Raw genomic sequence first — 15399 nt, 5'->3', positions numbered from 1 at the left:
TGAAGTATACTTGCAATATTTCCACTTTAGCACAATCAAATCTACTTCAGTATATCTTTAGTTGGACTTTCTTTCAACTACTTTCACACAAATTTAGTGAATTAAGTACAAAATTAGTTGTTCCAGTTTAGCAAACTTTAAGTATAGCAGTTTAGTGTACTAAAAGTAAGATTTCAGGGTATTTTTATTAAGTACATAACTATGCAAATGTATTTGTAGTTCACTAGGGACATCTTAACATGTTTAACATTTACTATAGCTAAAATAGTTTCTTAGCCATGAACTTGTATTTTCTTATGTAGCCTGTTTTTTCCTAATGCTTCAAAAATCAGTAAACTACAATTTATGCAGCAAATATGCAGCCTAAATGTGAAGTGTGTTTACTTCAGAAGTCATTTACATAAAAAATGATAAAATACTTAGTTTACATTTTTATAGGCTAGAACCAATAACGAAAACAACTGAACCCACAAAGAGGAAAAATACACAAAGATAGAGACTTGAACAAAATATTTTCTTTATTCTGCAAGAGAACTGAATATTGTGGAGTTCCATTGATTATATACATGAGTTCACCTCATAACAAATGGAGAGTCTACAACCAATACAAACTATTGTAACAGATACAAGAAAATGTTTTGTGGTGGAAATCGTAACCGAAGAATACCGATAAGTCAGAAGCAACTGATACTCAAATACTGAGAGAGAGGATTTCTGACATCTCTTGTTCTCTACATGCAGAGAGAAGTATCTCAAGTCCTTTTGTGCCATAACTTGTCTAATAAGACATGAAACACTTGTATATAGAAGCATAAATGGACTGGAGCCGGTGCAACACGTTTATTTTCATTGCAGTATGTATGTTTTTTGGACATCGAGAACCCGTGGCTTATTGCTCAAGCTGAGTCTATAAAAGTCCAGAGATGAAAACACTGCTGGTGTTAAGGAAATATTTAGATTTATGCAGAATAAAAGTGAGTATTCAGTCAATAAGATGATCCGAGTATGAAGAAAACACATTAGTTTAAAGGTCTCAGATATGATGCATTTATATGTTACTGAGTCGGTTGTGCAAACGGTATTGAACACGCTGTTGTCTATTGCTTCAGCTCCTCTGTCTCAGTTTTTGTGAACATCATTTTGCTTTAAGTCACTGCAACAAAGGGCTCCAACTTATTTCAGCTGAAAAAGCAGAGTTTTTTCATAAGCTATATTAAAATTTATATTTGACTACACCATAAACAGACAATTAACAGTTTTTCTTCCACATCTTTTTTTTTTTTCAGTTTTACTTTTTTTGGTTTGTTTGTTTTTATTACACAAAACAACAGTCAAGAGTACCAAAGAAGCATGCTGGGTTTTACGTATGTCAAAGTGGGAAGGAGAGCAATAGTTTTTTTTTTCTTTTTCATTTTTTGAAAACCTTTGATTTTTATATATATAAGAAATGTGCTGATATCATGGTGGGACAGCTGTGGTAAGAACACAAAAGACTCCCAATGAGAATCACAACATATTCAAACCTGACTGCAAATAAAACTTTGCAGAACTGCACAAGGGGGCAATAGCCAGTGCTAGTTAACAGTCCGGAAATAACCTTAGCCAGGTCTTCTAGTCATAACACCTGCTTTGTACGGAGTCTAACTGAAAACTCAAGCGGTTATGTGTCAAGAAAGGTTGTTTTGGTACATGTCCAAACCCTCTGAGCTTTTGAAGCAATGCACTGTTGATTCTGTCGGCTTATTATAACGTGTGCTTCCCCCATTCCCACTTCAATACAAAAAACAAAAACAAAAAAAAAAGCACTCTAGTAAATGTCTCTCATACGAATTCCCAATGCAATGCTTTTCATGTCCCTGAAAACTTCCGGAAGGAAAAAGAAAAACAGAATATTTCATGCTTTCTTAAGTATAGGAACAAAGAAAACCAACAAACCCCACTGCTTTCTGCCCTGCAGAGAATGACCATCACTTTTCTTTTTTTTCCTAAACAAACAATACATTTCTGTGTGGTATAGGGTTGTCCGTTTTCTTTAATGAATTTGACAAAACAGAAAGAAAAAGCAACAGCTGGAGTGAACGCAAGACTATTCTGTAAAGAAAAGAGACATAGAAACACTTGATTTTGGTAACTTTAGAGATGGTTTAGTGACCTAACGGACAAATTAATGACAAGGAATAACTGTGATGGCACGCACACACACACACACACAAAAAAAGCATTTATCCTTTACAAACAAGTGAGTGCAAAAATGAATCAGCTTTAGGCCAGACTGTTAAATTTTAAGCTTAACAACTCTACATTTCATTTCGGTAAACAAACTGTCATCAGTTTTGTTTGTTTGTTTTTTTAATGGCAAAAAACCATGGACCCCCAGCCAATCCACAGTGAATTCTTCAATTTATGGACCGTAATAAAGACATTGTTATTTTTCCAGACAAGTGAGGGGCTAGGGATAGCAACCCAAAAACTAAGACACAAAATTAAGTTTGCATGAAAGCAAGGCAATTGAAATACAAAAGGAAGTAAAATAACGCATCTCTTCAAAACTAGAACTACCCAAGAAAATAAAACAAACCAAACTTAAATCTTTGGTCTCAATGCCTGGGAAAATGCTAATAAATGTAGCAAAAAAAGTGATTCAAACTTTTTTTTCCAAACGATTATTCAAATATGATGCGTGCTATACTGGACTCCAATAATCAGCTCTGTGAACATAAATAAGCCCCTTTACTTTCGACAAAACACACAAGTTGAGTTCCAGGCTGAAGAGTAAACATGTTCAGACACGTTTTATACTCAATCCACTCATGCCATAAAAGGGATTTCCTGTGTTTTAATAAATGTATCTATGTATTATTAAAGACATTCAATGGTGAGTGATACAAGAGTTCAAGTAATAGACAAGGGGCCCCCTCTAGGGCCCAGCTTAAAAAAAAAACAATAAAACAAAACATGAATCTGAAACTCAAAACATTTGGAGGATAGAATAAAATGAAAATAAAGCTGGACCTATGATACAGAGCACAGTAACCAAAAGCTTTCCACAGAAAAAATGGCAACACCAAGGTTGCAAAGACGTATTTGTGAACGGTCGCACACACAGAACTAAAATCGAGCAGCTGATCTGCTGAGGCTAGCATGTTCTGGTCGTGCCACAGCGATGCTAGAGCAGACAAGACAAGAACGCAGAGTTCTGCCAGTAACACCCAATCAAACCCAAGAAAACCACAGTCACTTGCAATAGCAAATAGAAGAGCAACTGAAAAGAACAGTGGATGGGAAAAACCACCATCAGTTTCCCTGTCTGCATGTGGTTTTCATTAGGACTCTAGGTTGAAAGTTCATCTCAACAGCTGCTCTGTCGGTTTCCAAACTAACCCACCAACCATCCACCAAAAGACTCCAAGTTTTCCATCTCAAATAAAGCAGATCACTTTAGAAACAATTAACAACACAACCTCATAAAAACAACAACTATTTTACGATTTGGCAGTTGTTTCGATTCATACGAAAACTTCCACCCAAACCTAAACATTAATGGGGTGTAAGCAGATCGTACAAAACAGTACATATGTTTGAATTTGCCAAAACATAATATAGTTAGAAATTGCCATTAGAGTTGTTTTGACAAATAAGGTCATTAAATGTTCGGTTGAATTCACTATATGCTGCCTTTTCTATCGCAGCATGCTGTGCATGGAGTGAGATGGGTAGTTGCAGTGGTGGTTAATGACCTGTAAGACTGTAACAGGCTTATACAACTAAAATGTGAAAAGGGGAAACTGTGGGAGAAAATGAAAAATAACAATGTTAACTTATACTAAACTGGACACCTGCATGCCAGAAGCCCAACAAAAACAGGAAGTGATATAACTGACATTCCAACACTGAATATTGTACATATAGCTTTGAATATTTTCATAAAGGTTTTATTGTGTGACATTAAAACCAACAGGCAGCCAAACAATGAAAGTGGAATATCTCTTTTCTGATACAGAATGAGTCAACCTGCTAAAGAGAGAAGCACTAGGCAATAAAGGGGCTTTTTTTTTAAAGGAAATTCTTCAAGTGATTATCGCTTTTTGATGCCACTGCGAGCAGTTTGTTTCTCTCTCTGACAGACCATTTCTTTACCATCAAAAGCTGGATTGCACTTTTTTTCAAGTTACATACTAAAGCACATCTGCCCCAACACTGCACCCGCTTACTGAAGAACATACACAAATCCAATTAAGCATTAAGATGCCACATCAATTGAAAACCACAAGTAATTATTATTATTTCTTTTAATTTTGGTGCAGCGGTTAGTTGTCATTTCTATATAAGTGCTTTATGTCGACTGTGTCTGTGCATGCGATTTTGGTTCTTACAAAAGGTGGTGCTTCTGTTCACAGGACACAGATCCAAACTATTTTAAGTAGTTTGTGAACTAGGTGTATTAAGTATAATTTCGCTCAATTAATACAAGCCAATTTTATCACAAGTATTAAAAAAAAAAGGTCCTCCCCTTGCCAACTTTGGTCTCTGCACTGAGCTGTAGCGATCTTAACTGCGTAGAAAAGGACAAAACTTTTGATACAGCCAAACAGAAAACAAGAAAAAAACACAAAAAAAACAAACACACCTCTAATGTTAGTGTTAAAACAAGCTTTTGTTTTTAAGACTACAACACATTTTCACTTGTGCCCTCCCAAACCATCCCACAACCCCTCGTTCAGCAGCAGTCACTGTGAGAACACTCTGGAAAGTGTCAGTCGTCTGTTTGCTACAGTTTTTGCCTTTTTTAAACACATAAGAGAGAGATGGAGACATTTAAACAAACTAAATATTTTCCTGCCTTACATATAGTTAAGAATTTTGCAAAGACCATACAAAAAACAAACAAACAAAAAAAAAAAAAAAAAACGCTGAATGAAAAATAGAAAGATGTGAGAAAACAGAGGCAGGAAAAAAAAGCTTAAGCTAAAATGGAGCATGTAAAAAGTCCCAGCTGGAGTTTAGGTAGCAGCGCGGGTCACCTGAAACTCGCCTCCTCTGCTTCCTTCTGCTTTTTTCACATTCACGAACATTGAAAACTTCCTTGTGCAAATCAAGCAGTCTTTAGAAAGAATGCCCTCCAAATTGTTCTTGTAAAAATATATAACTCCAAGGTGGCTGACGTGTGTGTTGCAGCAAGTGTTTTTTTGTTATGTTTTTTTTTTGTTCAGAAACTGTTCCTCCCTCCCATGAGTGTAGAGTTTTTTGAATTTTGGGGGGTGAGTCTTCATCTCCGAGGGCCTGAGGGCATCTGTGCATACACTGGGTACGCCAGCCGCACGTTGAGCGAGTCGTTGTGCTGGACCAGTGAGGTCTGGTGGTAGTGCAGGACCAAGTCTTTCAGAGTGCTGTACAAGTTGTAGGGCTCGGCGAAACCGTAGCCGCGGGGTGTGCTGTAGATGACGCAGTGCTTCACCTCGCCGTCCACACTAGATAGAAACACGACAGATCTCATTATCAACCAGAATCTGACCTCAGACAAAGTTAATGGCAATCCGTTTGCTCAATGACAACCAAAGTTAATTTTGCTCTGGGGTGATAATAATCAAAGAGGATCAATTTATTGATTTGTTTCTTGTAGCTGGGAAAAGGTAGAGTCTTAAAAAAAATACATTAATTTTATATATAGCTACTTTATATCAAAACAGAGGAGATGAGATGGGGACAGATAACATAAATATGAGACTAGATCTAAACTTAAGGAGACAAAAAAAAATAAAAAAATAAAAGATAGACTGAATTGAATTAATTAAAAAAAAATATTAAAACAAACACCTATAGGCCACGGAGGTATACAGTAGTCTAAAAAACCATTTGTAGACACTTAAGAAACATCATTCTCCCGTTTCATTGGCATAACTATAACCTCGCTATCTCTACATCTTCTTAAGATACTCACACAACAGAGCAGGCGTAACAGCCCTTCTTGCTGCTCTCGCGGATTAGGAAGGCTCCATCGGGTTTGCCGTGTAGCAAGTCCTCTGCCTGCATTCGGTTTAGGTCCCCCACAAACCAGCTCTTCTCATCGTAGTGTGGCAGATTCTCATCCTCCTCACTGACGAAGTAGGCACTGTGAGAGGAAATGTGTTAGATGCTATGATGGAGCCAGTCATTTGATCTCAAATTTCAAGTAATATAAGACAATTTGACTTACTCATCCGTGTTCTCGTTTTTGATCCCCAGCCAATCGTTTATTCGTTTCTGTCGAACACCTTTATGATTGAGCCAGCTACAAGAGAAAGAAGCAGTGGAGTGTTTATACATAGAGGAAAAACTGTCAACAATGAAGATGACGAAATGAGGTGCAAAGGCATGTTCTTCTTACACAAGGTACTGATCTCTAATCTTTCTGAGCTGAATGAGATCTGGCTTTAAGCTGTTCATTTTCTTGTCCGTCTCTCTGTTGTCCAGAGCCTGTGTTTTCAGGTCCTGTTCAAGCCGGGTCTTACTGTCGTGAATCTCGCCAAGACGGGATTTGAGCTTCTCGTAGTTCATCATGATCCTGAGAAAGAAACCAGAATGATCTGTAAACCCACAGATCAAGGTTGCCAACCAAAGCACTCTTATTTGAGGACTTTGTGTACCTTTCAATCTCTTTGTCATTGCCCTCTCTGCGGAATCGCTCGATGTATTCTTTACTGTAGCGTTCCTGCGTGTGACACTGTTCTTCAAAAATTTTAATGGTCTCATTGAAGGCCTCTATTGCAGTACGTTTCATCTGGATCTCCTGTAATCAAAGGAAAGATAAATCAATGGATGTGATGCTGGGCCTCTTAATAGACTTGGTTAATTGGTCAATGAGCTTCTGTAATGGAATAAATTGTTTGTGCATGTGGCATTTAGCACTGGAGTTAATGGGTCGGTTGTCTATCGATCCGATAGCGAGGTTCTAAGAGGCTTACCTGTGAGGTTTTTGTGTGCTCCTCATAGAGTCTGTCATATTCTTTACTCTTCTCCTGATATTGATTGTGATATTCCTGGAGTTTCCTCCCCACTGCATCAATGTTGTCCTCTTTCACCAGCTGATCCTGAGAGAGCGAGAGTAAATGCATTGTTATTGATATGAATTGCTGAGTGAAGAAAAGTGCGATGGGGAAAAAAAAGGACTGCTCGCAGCAACATACTGTAGGTTTTGCTTACAAAGTGAAAGCCATTTTTCAGGAATTTTCTTCCAGGAATCATTAATAAAAATCTCGGAATCTGTAAGTGCCTCTCGAGGGCTTACATTTGTGGAACCCCCTAAATAATGAGCACCTGTGTGTCTGAGAAAGATACCGGGAGGGCGAAGGAGGAGGAGGAGGAGGAGGAAACGAATAAATGCCTGGATAGCCTTTCGACATTGTGGATGTGTGCAATTATTTAGGAGGTGCGCTGCTGTGGCAATAAACAAAGTAATATTTCATGCCAAAAGCATCCTGCTGCCTCTGCAGTATCACTCACAACATGCTACACAATTCATTCAGCAAACACGCTCTTTAGGGCCGGAGTGTGGGAGGAAATAGAGGTAAAAGGAAAGGAAGGGATGACTGTAAATACGATACCCCTGCCCTCAATCTAAACCCATTTACCTGCTGGTAGCGGGAGACGGGATACATGAGCTTTACATCCAGTTTGGTGTTGTACTGGGCCAGTGACTCGTGCCTGTAGTGACTGATGAGCTCCACCACTGAGTTGAACGTGAGTGGGTCTGAGAAACCATACTTCCCATCCCGGTGGTAAATCTTAATAAGCTTATTGTTTCCACCTTTCCTGTAGGGAAAAAAGATTGCGTTGGCCCACGGATCAATGTAAGCTGAATGGAGAGGGTTTTAAACTTCTAAAGTAGAAGCTTTCCAAAATATTAGTTACCTTAGTGTTAGTGTGTAATCTCCCTGCATCTTGGTCGAGGCGTCCCGTACCAGGAAAGTACCATCAGGCATGTCTCTCAGTTTGTCGTTCACCTCTTCCCTGCACAGAAAAAAGACATACTCCATACATCAAATATTGTGCTTAATAATGAATAATTACAGCTAAAAAAAGTTTTCCGTGGCCTCTGTCCTATACTCAATGGAAAGGGCTGACACACACGTAAAAAAAAAACATGACTTCGCTTTGCCTGGCTGTATAAATATATTTGGTCTGGCAGAGGGCAAAGGCACTGGTCTGTGACTATACTGTCTGCTACAGCCGTCTGGGAGAGAGTGAGGCATCTTTGAATGGTTTAACTGTTGACCCCGTCCTGCACACCCACATGTACGCCGATGCCTCCAGCTCTTGTCTTAAAATCAGACAGTCTGTCTCTTTAAAAGTGCCTCCAGACGACCAGCGGAGGAGCTGTCAGGCTTCAAAGACTTTCCTGTCTTTTTGCCCCCCCTTCTCTATTTTAGTCTGTCTGGGAGGAATGTCACACCCCCCTCCCGACTTCCACGCCTCCTCCCATTCTCCTGACAGCCAACAGCCAAGTCATGCTGGAGCTCAGCTGACCCAGGCCCTGGCTCTCAGGAGGGGGTATATTTAGCCTACTTTGGGCTGCTGAGGTAAGGAGCCTTTGACTAAGCAATGCTCCCACCTTTCTGGGGGAGGAGGCCTCTCTTACATCCTGCACTGGGAACTGTGGGAATCAGGTGCATTTTTAGGCTGCAGTGCATCAGCAAGTTCATTGTTTAGGGGAGGTGTCCTATTTTAGTAACCTGTTTGGATTAGAAAAGCAATTGAGAAATGAAATTGCAAGCATGTTTGCTTCTGTAATGTGATGTAATTGAAAAAAGCATTGCAATATGATATACAAAGAGATGCAAAGAGCAGAAAAAAGACAAGGTTAGCAACTGTGCACAGATGACATCATGCACATGATGAGCAAGCAGCAGTAACGTCAGTGTGAAGTGGAAAATCTGGGATGAATGATTGAGTGTTGTATGCAGCCTTAATAATCACTTAATCATAATTGTTTATTAAAATTATCGAGACAAACATGTATATCTGTGAAATAACAGGCACAATTTTGCACAAAAATGAAAGAGTAGGCCTACATATCGTAAATAAAGTCAATTTTGATTTAATCTAAACTCAAGCCTACAAGAAAATCAGAAATCCACAACAGGCATGCTGATGATTAACATGGCTGAGAACCATTACTATGTACTCAACTAAAATATAAATCTGATCTCTCATAAGTTAAATTTCTCAATGCACTACCACTGCTTTAACTAAGTACTAGTATGGTTGTATAGTAGTAATATTATAATAGGATTTTTAACACATTCTTCACTGTGACTATAATTGCAGTCCATATTTAAAATGTAATAGTCAGCATCACTGTGCTTTGGAGTTCTTCTTTATTTGATGACTAGAGTTTAGTTACTTTCTGATTTTGAAACTAGTAAGCACTGAGCACAAGTTTGAAGTGAAAAGCAGATCTGGTTTATCTGGGAAGGGACTGTGTGAGTTAAAGGATAGCAAGGCTTCAGAGATTGGTGAGCCTCTGAGCATCTCTGCAGAATTTCTACTCGCCCAACATCAAAAGAGTCTAAAGCTGGTCACTAAGCAGCAGACTAATCTGCTGAAACCTAAGAGTTTTATGGGTTGTGTTGGAAACTGGCCAGACAGCTTGACATTTCAGAGATTTGGGTTCTTCTATCCCTCCCCTTAAGTAATGGCAACTAAACCACCCTGTCTTTCTCTTTTCAGCTCTTCCTGTGTGTCTCTCCCCCAACTGCATTGCCTTTCTGCTTTTGTACAGCTGCAGCAAAGCATACATGCCTCCAGGATAAGTGAGCCAAAAGAAGAGGAGAGGATCAAAATAAGTTCACCAGCTCACATAAAGAAAGAAAAAGACCAGAAAAAGTTTGCAGAGCAGCTGAAAGAGCAACATGACACTCCAGAGCTGACTCCACCTCAGGCTACCAACTTGGAAGCCATCAGGTGGAGGGATGGGAAGATCTGACATCTCCCAACAGTCGAGTAACAACCAAAAAAACCTATTATCTGATCCAAATGCAGTCTTATGACTGTACTGGCCAACTATCACCTGACTCGCTGTACGTGTCCACCATGTGATGAGGGCAGTCACACTATGAGCTAACTGGCATGAGGAAAGATTTTCAGAGCAGAACAGACAGAAATCCAATCAAGTGAGAGATGAAGTCTAGTGTCAAGTGACTCTTACCTTGATATGTCTCCCCAGTACCATTCTGCTTCTTGCAATGAGCCGCTGGCGGCTTCTTTCACACCGTTGCCATTAACTGGTGTCATGGGTTTTGTTGGCTTGGGAGGAAGAGCTGCAGAATAAATGAGAAAGATTTATATTAGTGGAAAATCTTCTAACCTCATGAGCAATCCTAGAAATATGACGTTGGTGTTGCGACCTTACAGATGAAAACCTAATCTTCTTAAAGAATAAACTAAGCGGACGTCATGTTAACAAATGGCTGTGTTGTTCATCCTCATGAATAAGGTTAAGTTACTAAGAGAATCCAAATTTGAACTTAAAATGCAGAAATGGTAGGAATACAATATAGCTGTTAAAAAAAAAAAAACAAACAAAAAAAAACACCGCACTGCTTTGGGATAGTTTTTTTTTTTTTTTTGTCTTTTAAGAGTTTGCAAAAACTTGTAGTACTGAGAGTCAAATAGTAGTAAAGTTTCTGCCCAGGATTAACTACTGACCTTTAGGAAAATGCAACAATGATTTCCACTGAAAATGCAAAAGATCAGTTTTCACGGAAAATGCAACAACAACATATTCCGTTCAGCCAAAGCAAAAGTGTAAACAAAAAATGACATTCTCTGCCAGTTTTGCTTTTCTTCTACTTGCTGAATATGTAATGAACAGGTTCCTTTCCTTTGAGTGATATGCTTCCTTTGTTGGCAGCAAAAGCAAACAACAGCTGCCGCAAAAGCATTGGAAAGCTAACGCTGATGATGTTCTTGCTATCTTGCGGGTCAGGGGTCACCAGAACATGCTGCTCAGCCACGCACTGCATCTTGATGCCCTCACTCACAGAAATATCACTGAGAGAGTATGTGCTGTGTGTTAGGCTACATCTTCACAGTATGCATTCTCATGTCTAATCTCCCGATGAGAATTTTTCAACCTTAGAGCCAACTAGACTTGAATCACGGTTAAATGCCATGCAAATCTGGTGTTTCACAATTTTCAACAAGACAAGATATATCTAGGGATGCAATGGCAGCTGCTCTAAACAAGGTGTTCACATGTTTTTGTGTTCAAGTGCTTCAGGGAAACCTTCAAGACCAGGTGCAGTTGGCAAATACTAGTCTGAGACACACACAAAAAAAACCTAAAGGCTGCAACTCCGTCTGAAATGTACAGAGACATAGTGTTCAAGCCTTGCACCTACCGCCAAGCCAAACTAACCTCCCCCTGACCTAGATGAAACTTGCAACAGGGGCCTTGAAACAGCAACACACCACTCGGTTCTCAATGCACAGGTTTATTCAGAAGGCTTTTAAGTGAAACCAAAGACATGCTCCAAGCAGTACTAGCAGACTGTTTAGGGAGGACGCGGCTCATGCAGATTATTGCCATAATGAATTCAAATATGACCACAGCATTATAAAAGTCAAGTTTCTTTAAAAACAGTCACCCACCTGTCCTTAGCCTGGCAGAGACAAGGCTGCATGAGAGCGGCTGTATATCTATGCCAGGACAGGGGAGGGGGAGTGGTCTGCTGCATTAGGAAATGGGGAAGGCATGGAGCAAGTGAGCATATGGATGTCATAAAAGCTCAAGCTGATTCTAGAAACCCCTGGGCCCTTCTAGCCAAAGAAACTTTATCTGGTAAGCGAATGAAAAAAGGCAAGACTAAGGTTCAATACACCGGAGGTGAGTCACAGAAAATAAAAGCCCAGAGGGACATGCAATGCACACTATAGCCAATGGATAAATCATTGCTACTGGCACACTGTGGAATGACCCACTGCTCCGCACACAATTGGCTCCTTTAATAAGAAATAATAATGATAAAATCTTTAAAGATCAGAGTAGAGATGAAGACTCTCTGAAGAAAGAGAGAGAGAAAGACACTTTCTTGTGTTGCCATTTTAGTACTTAAAATTTTTTAAGTTTTCATTGAAGTTTTATTACTTCCCGACATTGCAAACATTTGTGGATTGAAGATCTTTATGGTTCTTTAAAGTTTCGGTGTGCGGGAAGAGGGGTGTGTGAATGGCTTTCTTTGAGGGTGTCATTAATTAAAAGCAGTGGTGGTTTTTGGAGTGAGAGTGCATGAGTGTAGTTGGAGACCTGGGCACATTGACAACTCCTCCCTCCACTGGCCCACAGGAAACCCCTTAGTCTGGTGGGGTGAGCGGCCTCAACCAGTCAAAGCAAAGCCAGGCTAACGGACACATCCCCACCCAAACTCTGCTCCTGCAGGTGTGCGCACACACTATTCCTACATTTTAGTTGGTCTGAGAGGAGATCAGCCAAATGCCTTGAATGGAAAATGAACATTTCTTCAAAGAAATGACTTAAATATGGCGTCCCTGTGTGCTTTCCTGTCGTCAAAAACTTCAGGGGGAGTGTTCACCACCTGGTAGGGGACCGTTTGTGCAGCATTGCAGCTTATGAAGAGTCATTTGACAATGTATAACCTTCTGTTCCCTCTACGCCAACACAATAATCACCATATTAATATTACATTTGCAAATACCCGCGTGGCTCACCTCCTCCACTCCCTAATGTAATTTAGAGACACAATAAACCGAGATTCAATCTCTCACTATTCAATACTAACACACAAACAAATTTCTATATATAAATATATGCCTGTAGCATAAAAGCCCCTTTCAGAGCTACAGTAGCAGGCTTCCACCAGAAAGGGAAATGCCCCCCTTTTTCTCACTCGCTCTCTACAACAGCCAAAAGGCAGGTGCACAAGCCCAGCTGAAACCTCAAATTCCTGCCTACCAGTTTTCCACTGTCAGCTCTTTCTGTAAATGTGTGACCACCTTTGTCCTACACACACACACTTGGTTATCTTTGTGAGCTAGTGATGGGGTGTGAGCACAAAAAGAACATGGAAAACGGAAGGAAACAGAGCAAGAAAGAGGCAGAGATGTGACTAGGTGATCTCATTACAGCAGTCACCCCATCTGTGTTAGTGTCAGAGATATCGCAGCTGGGGGGCACACAATGGAAAGTCCACACAGTTGCAGAATGCAGTCATTTTTAAAGCTACCCTTCACTGATTCAAACTAATTACGATCATGATTTATGGCAAAACTGAACAAACAAAGGGAGTCAATTTAAATGACAAAAGTGAAAATGTTTTCTTTAAATTTCTACAACAGTAAATTTTCCCAGAATGCTTCACAATAAAAGCCAAACGAATAAATTAGGGTAATTCTTTTTTTTTTTTTTTTTTATAAATTGTAAGATATAATTTTATAATTTCAAAATATTATTATATTTTCTAAATAAACTTTTAATGAAAGAGACCAGGATGTAGGATGGAAAGGATGAGAAAGAATGAGAAAGAGTGAGTGGCAATGCAGCGTTGCAGAGCTGCGCAAGTCTGAACAAAGAAAACTATACATCCATAGGTAAAGCCTATGGCGATTGGCGACCAAGCAGTCCATTGTTTAGGACACTAATATGAATCGCAACATGCAGCTCAGAACATCATCTCCAGAGGTCATTGTTCTGCAGCCGTGCTCTTGTGCACAGTAACAAAAAGACATGTTCAAACTTCTGGTTCTACAGGTGATTAAGCAGATAAAGCAACAGCACTTTGAACACAACGGTACAAACACAAACATAGACTGACACCACGCACACAAAACAGTTTAATTTAGGGTTTGTATATACAAATTAGGGGGTGCATTAGCATGAGAAAACGCTTTGGCAGAGAGTGATGACAGTGCCATTGAGGGGAGCAGCAGGCGAGGGCTGCCACGTCCCGATCCAGGGGGAATGAATTAAAAGTGTCACCAAGCACATGGGTGGTTTAAATAGTCCATCGGGTATGCTCACAATCACATGTGAAACCATACGTGCTCTGTGCACATATCATCATGATGCACTGTCACCATTCACTCCTAATGAATGACTAAGAGACAATCCTTGCAACTCTTAAAACAGCCTCAAAAAATTTTTTTTTTATAAAATAAAATCACAAAACAAGAAAAATGAAGTACAACTATCAAGGATTACATGTCCTGGAAAAAGCATGGTTCTTATGTTAATTCATGTTGACAAAAGTGCATGTTTCCATCCATACAAGATCCAGGACACTTCCCACACAATAGGACAAACACTAATTGTCATTGTGCTCCCCTGACAGTCTGTTCAGAGCGTTACAATAGCCATAAGACAGAAAAGACGAACGCAAAGACAGTGACCGTGAAAAAGCTGAAGAAAGAAGAATGGTGTCTCCCTTACCGTCCTCCTCGGGATCCTTTTTGAGCTGCATGTATACAGCCTGCACTCAGCTGTCTGTGACACGAGTCCTCTTATTCTCTCTCACCCTCTCCCTCTCTCTCTCGCTCTCTCTCCCACTCGCTCTCGCTTTCTCTCCAACCTCCCTCGCTCGCTCTGCCTTTCAGACTAAAGCCAGAGGGAAAATCCCTGCTCCTAAATTCAGATGCTGCTGGCTTAACAAAACCTCTCAATGGAGAAGTCGGCAGCAGCCAATGAGAAAGCAGGAGGGGAGGTGGACACAACCATATGAGACAGAGAAAGAGAAAGCGGAAAGCCCTGGGGAATGATGTAGGAGGGGGGAAGCGCTGCTCCCCAAGAGAGACAAGGAAAAGACGCTAACACACGCTGAGGTGAACACAAACCGGGACACATGCATCGAACCACTTCACAGCCACATAGCTGGAAACGTAAGACTTCCAGATGCTAAAAGTATGCTGGTTGCCTTAACAATTTATTTATTAACTATATATATATATATATATATATATATATATATATATAAATAAATTTAAATACATATTTAAAATCTATATATAGAATTTTTTTTAATAATTTTTTTTTTTACATACATTTATTGTATTGTTATGCGCACGTGTGTCTATAGGTTTTTTCACATTCTGTTAAAAGAAAACCCTACTTCCTCGAAATATCATCAATATTATGTGGACATTTATGAATGAACAAGCTCAAATACATTCAAGAACAAGCTAAAAAAAAAAAGGCACAGAACAAAGAAAAGACCATGTATCAAGAGAGATAGTGACATTTCCATCCCTTATGTCATACCAATGCCCATTAAGGGATGTTAGAAGCTGACTTTCCCTTTGGTGTCGCTGCACTTTTGTTGTCCAGCCAGAGCACACTGCTCCGGCAGCCTTTATTACACTCACACATCACTGGCCCTTAGAGACAGGGGCCAACTTTCCCCTGGGGGCGGA

The 15399-nt window shown here is 39.8% G+C and overlaps 1 protein-coding gene across 3 annotated transcripts in view; it reads right to left on the bottom strand.

The window, feature by feature from the left end:
- Positions 1-495: 495 nt before the first annotated feature.
- pik3r3b (phosphoinositide-3-kinase, regulatory subunit 3b (gamma)) overlaps positions 496-15399 on the bottom strand; it is a 143330-nt gene continuing 128426 nt past the window's right edge. For 2 of the 3 annotated variants that reach the window (XM_042726017.1, XM_019085737.2), the window contains 9 exons: positions 10184-10295; positions 7888-7986; positions 7608-7788; positions 6942-7067; positions 6624-6766; positions 6365-6541; positions 6194-6268; positions 5939-6109; positions 496-5468 (listed from right to left, as the gene is read on the bottom strand). In XM_042726017.1, coding sequence (XP_042581951.1) covers positions 5267-5468; positions 5939-6109; positions 6194-6268; positions 6365-6541; positions 6624-6766; positions 6942-7067; positions 7608-7788; positions 7888-7986; positions 10184-10295 — 1286 coding nt within the window. In that variant the 3' untranslated portion in view covers positions 496-5266. Of the gene's footprint in view, positions 5469-5938; positions 6110-6193; positions 6269-6364; positions 6542-6623; positions 6767-6941; positions 7068-7607; positions 7789-7887; positions 7987-10183; positions 10296-14422; positions 14615-15399 lie in introns of those variants that run through there. The other variant, XM_019085739.2, reaches the window with a different exon arrangement.

This window comes from Cyprinus carpio, chromosome B6 (assembly GCF_018340385.1).
Source record: "Cyprinus carpio isolate SPL01 chromosome B6, ASM1834038v1, whole genome shotgun sequence".
NCBI classification, from domain to species: domain Eukaryota; kingdom Metazoa; phylum Chordata; class Actinopteri; order Cypriniformes; family Cyprinidae; genus Cyprinus; species Cyprinus carpio.
The sequence above is the reverse complement of the archived record's forward strand: the minus strand, read 5'-3'. Positions and strand labels throughout refer to the sequence as shown.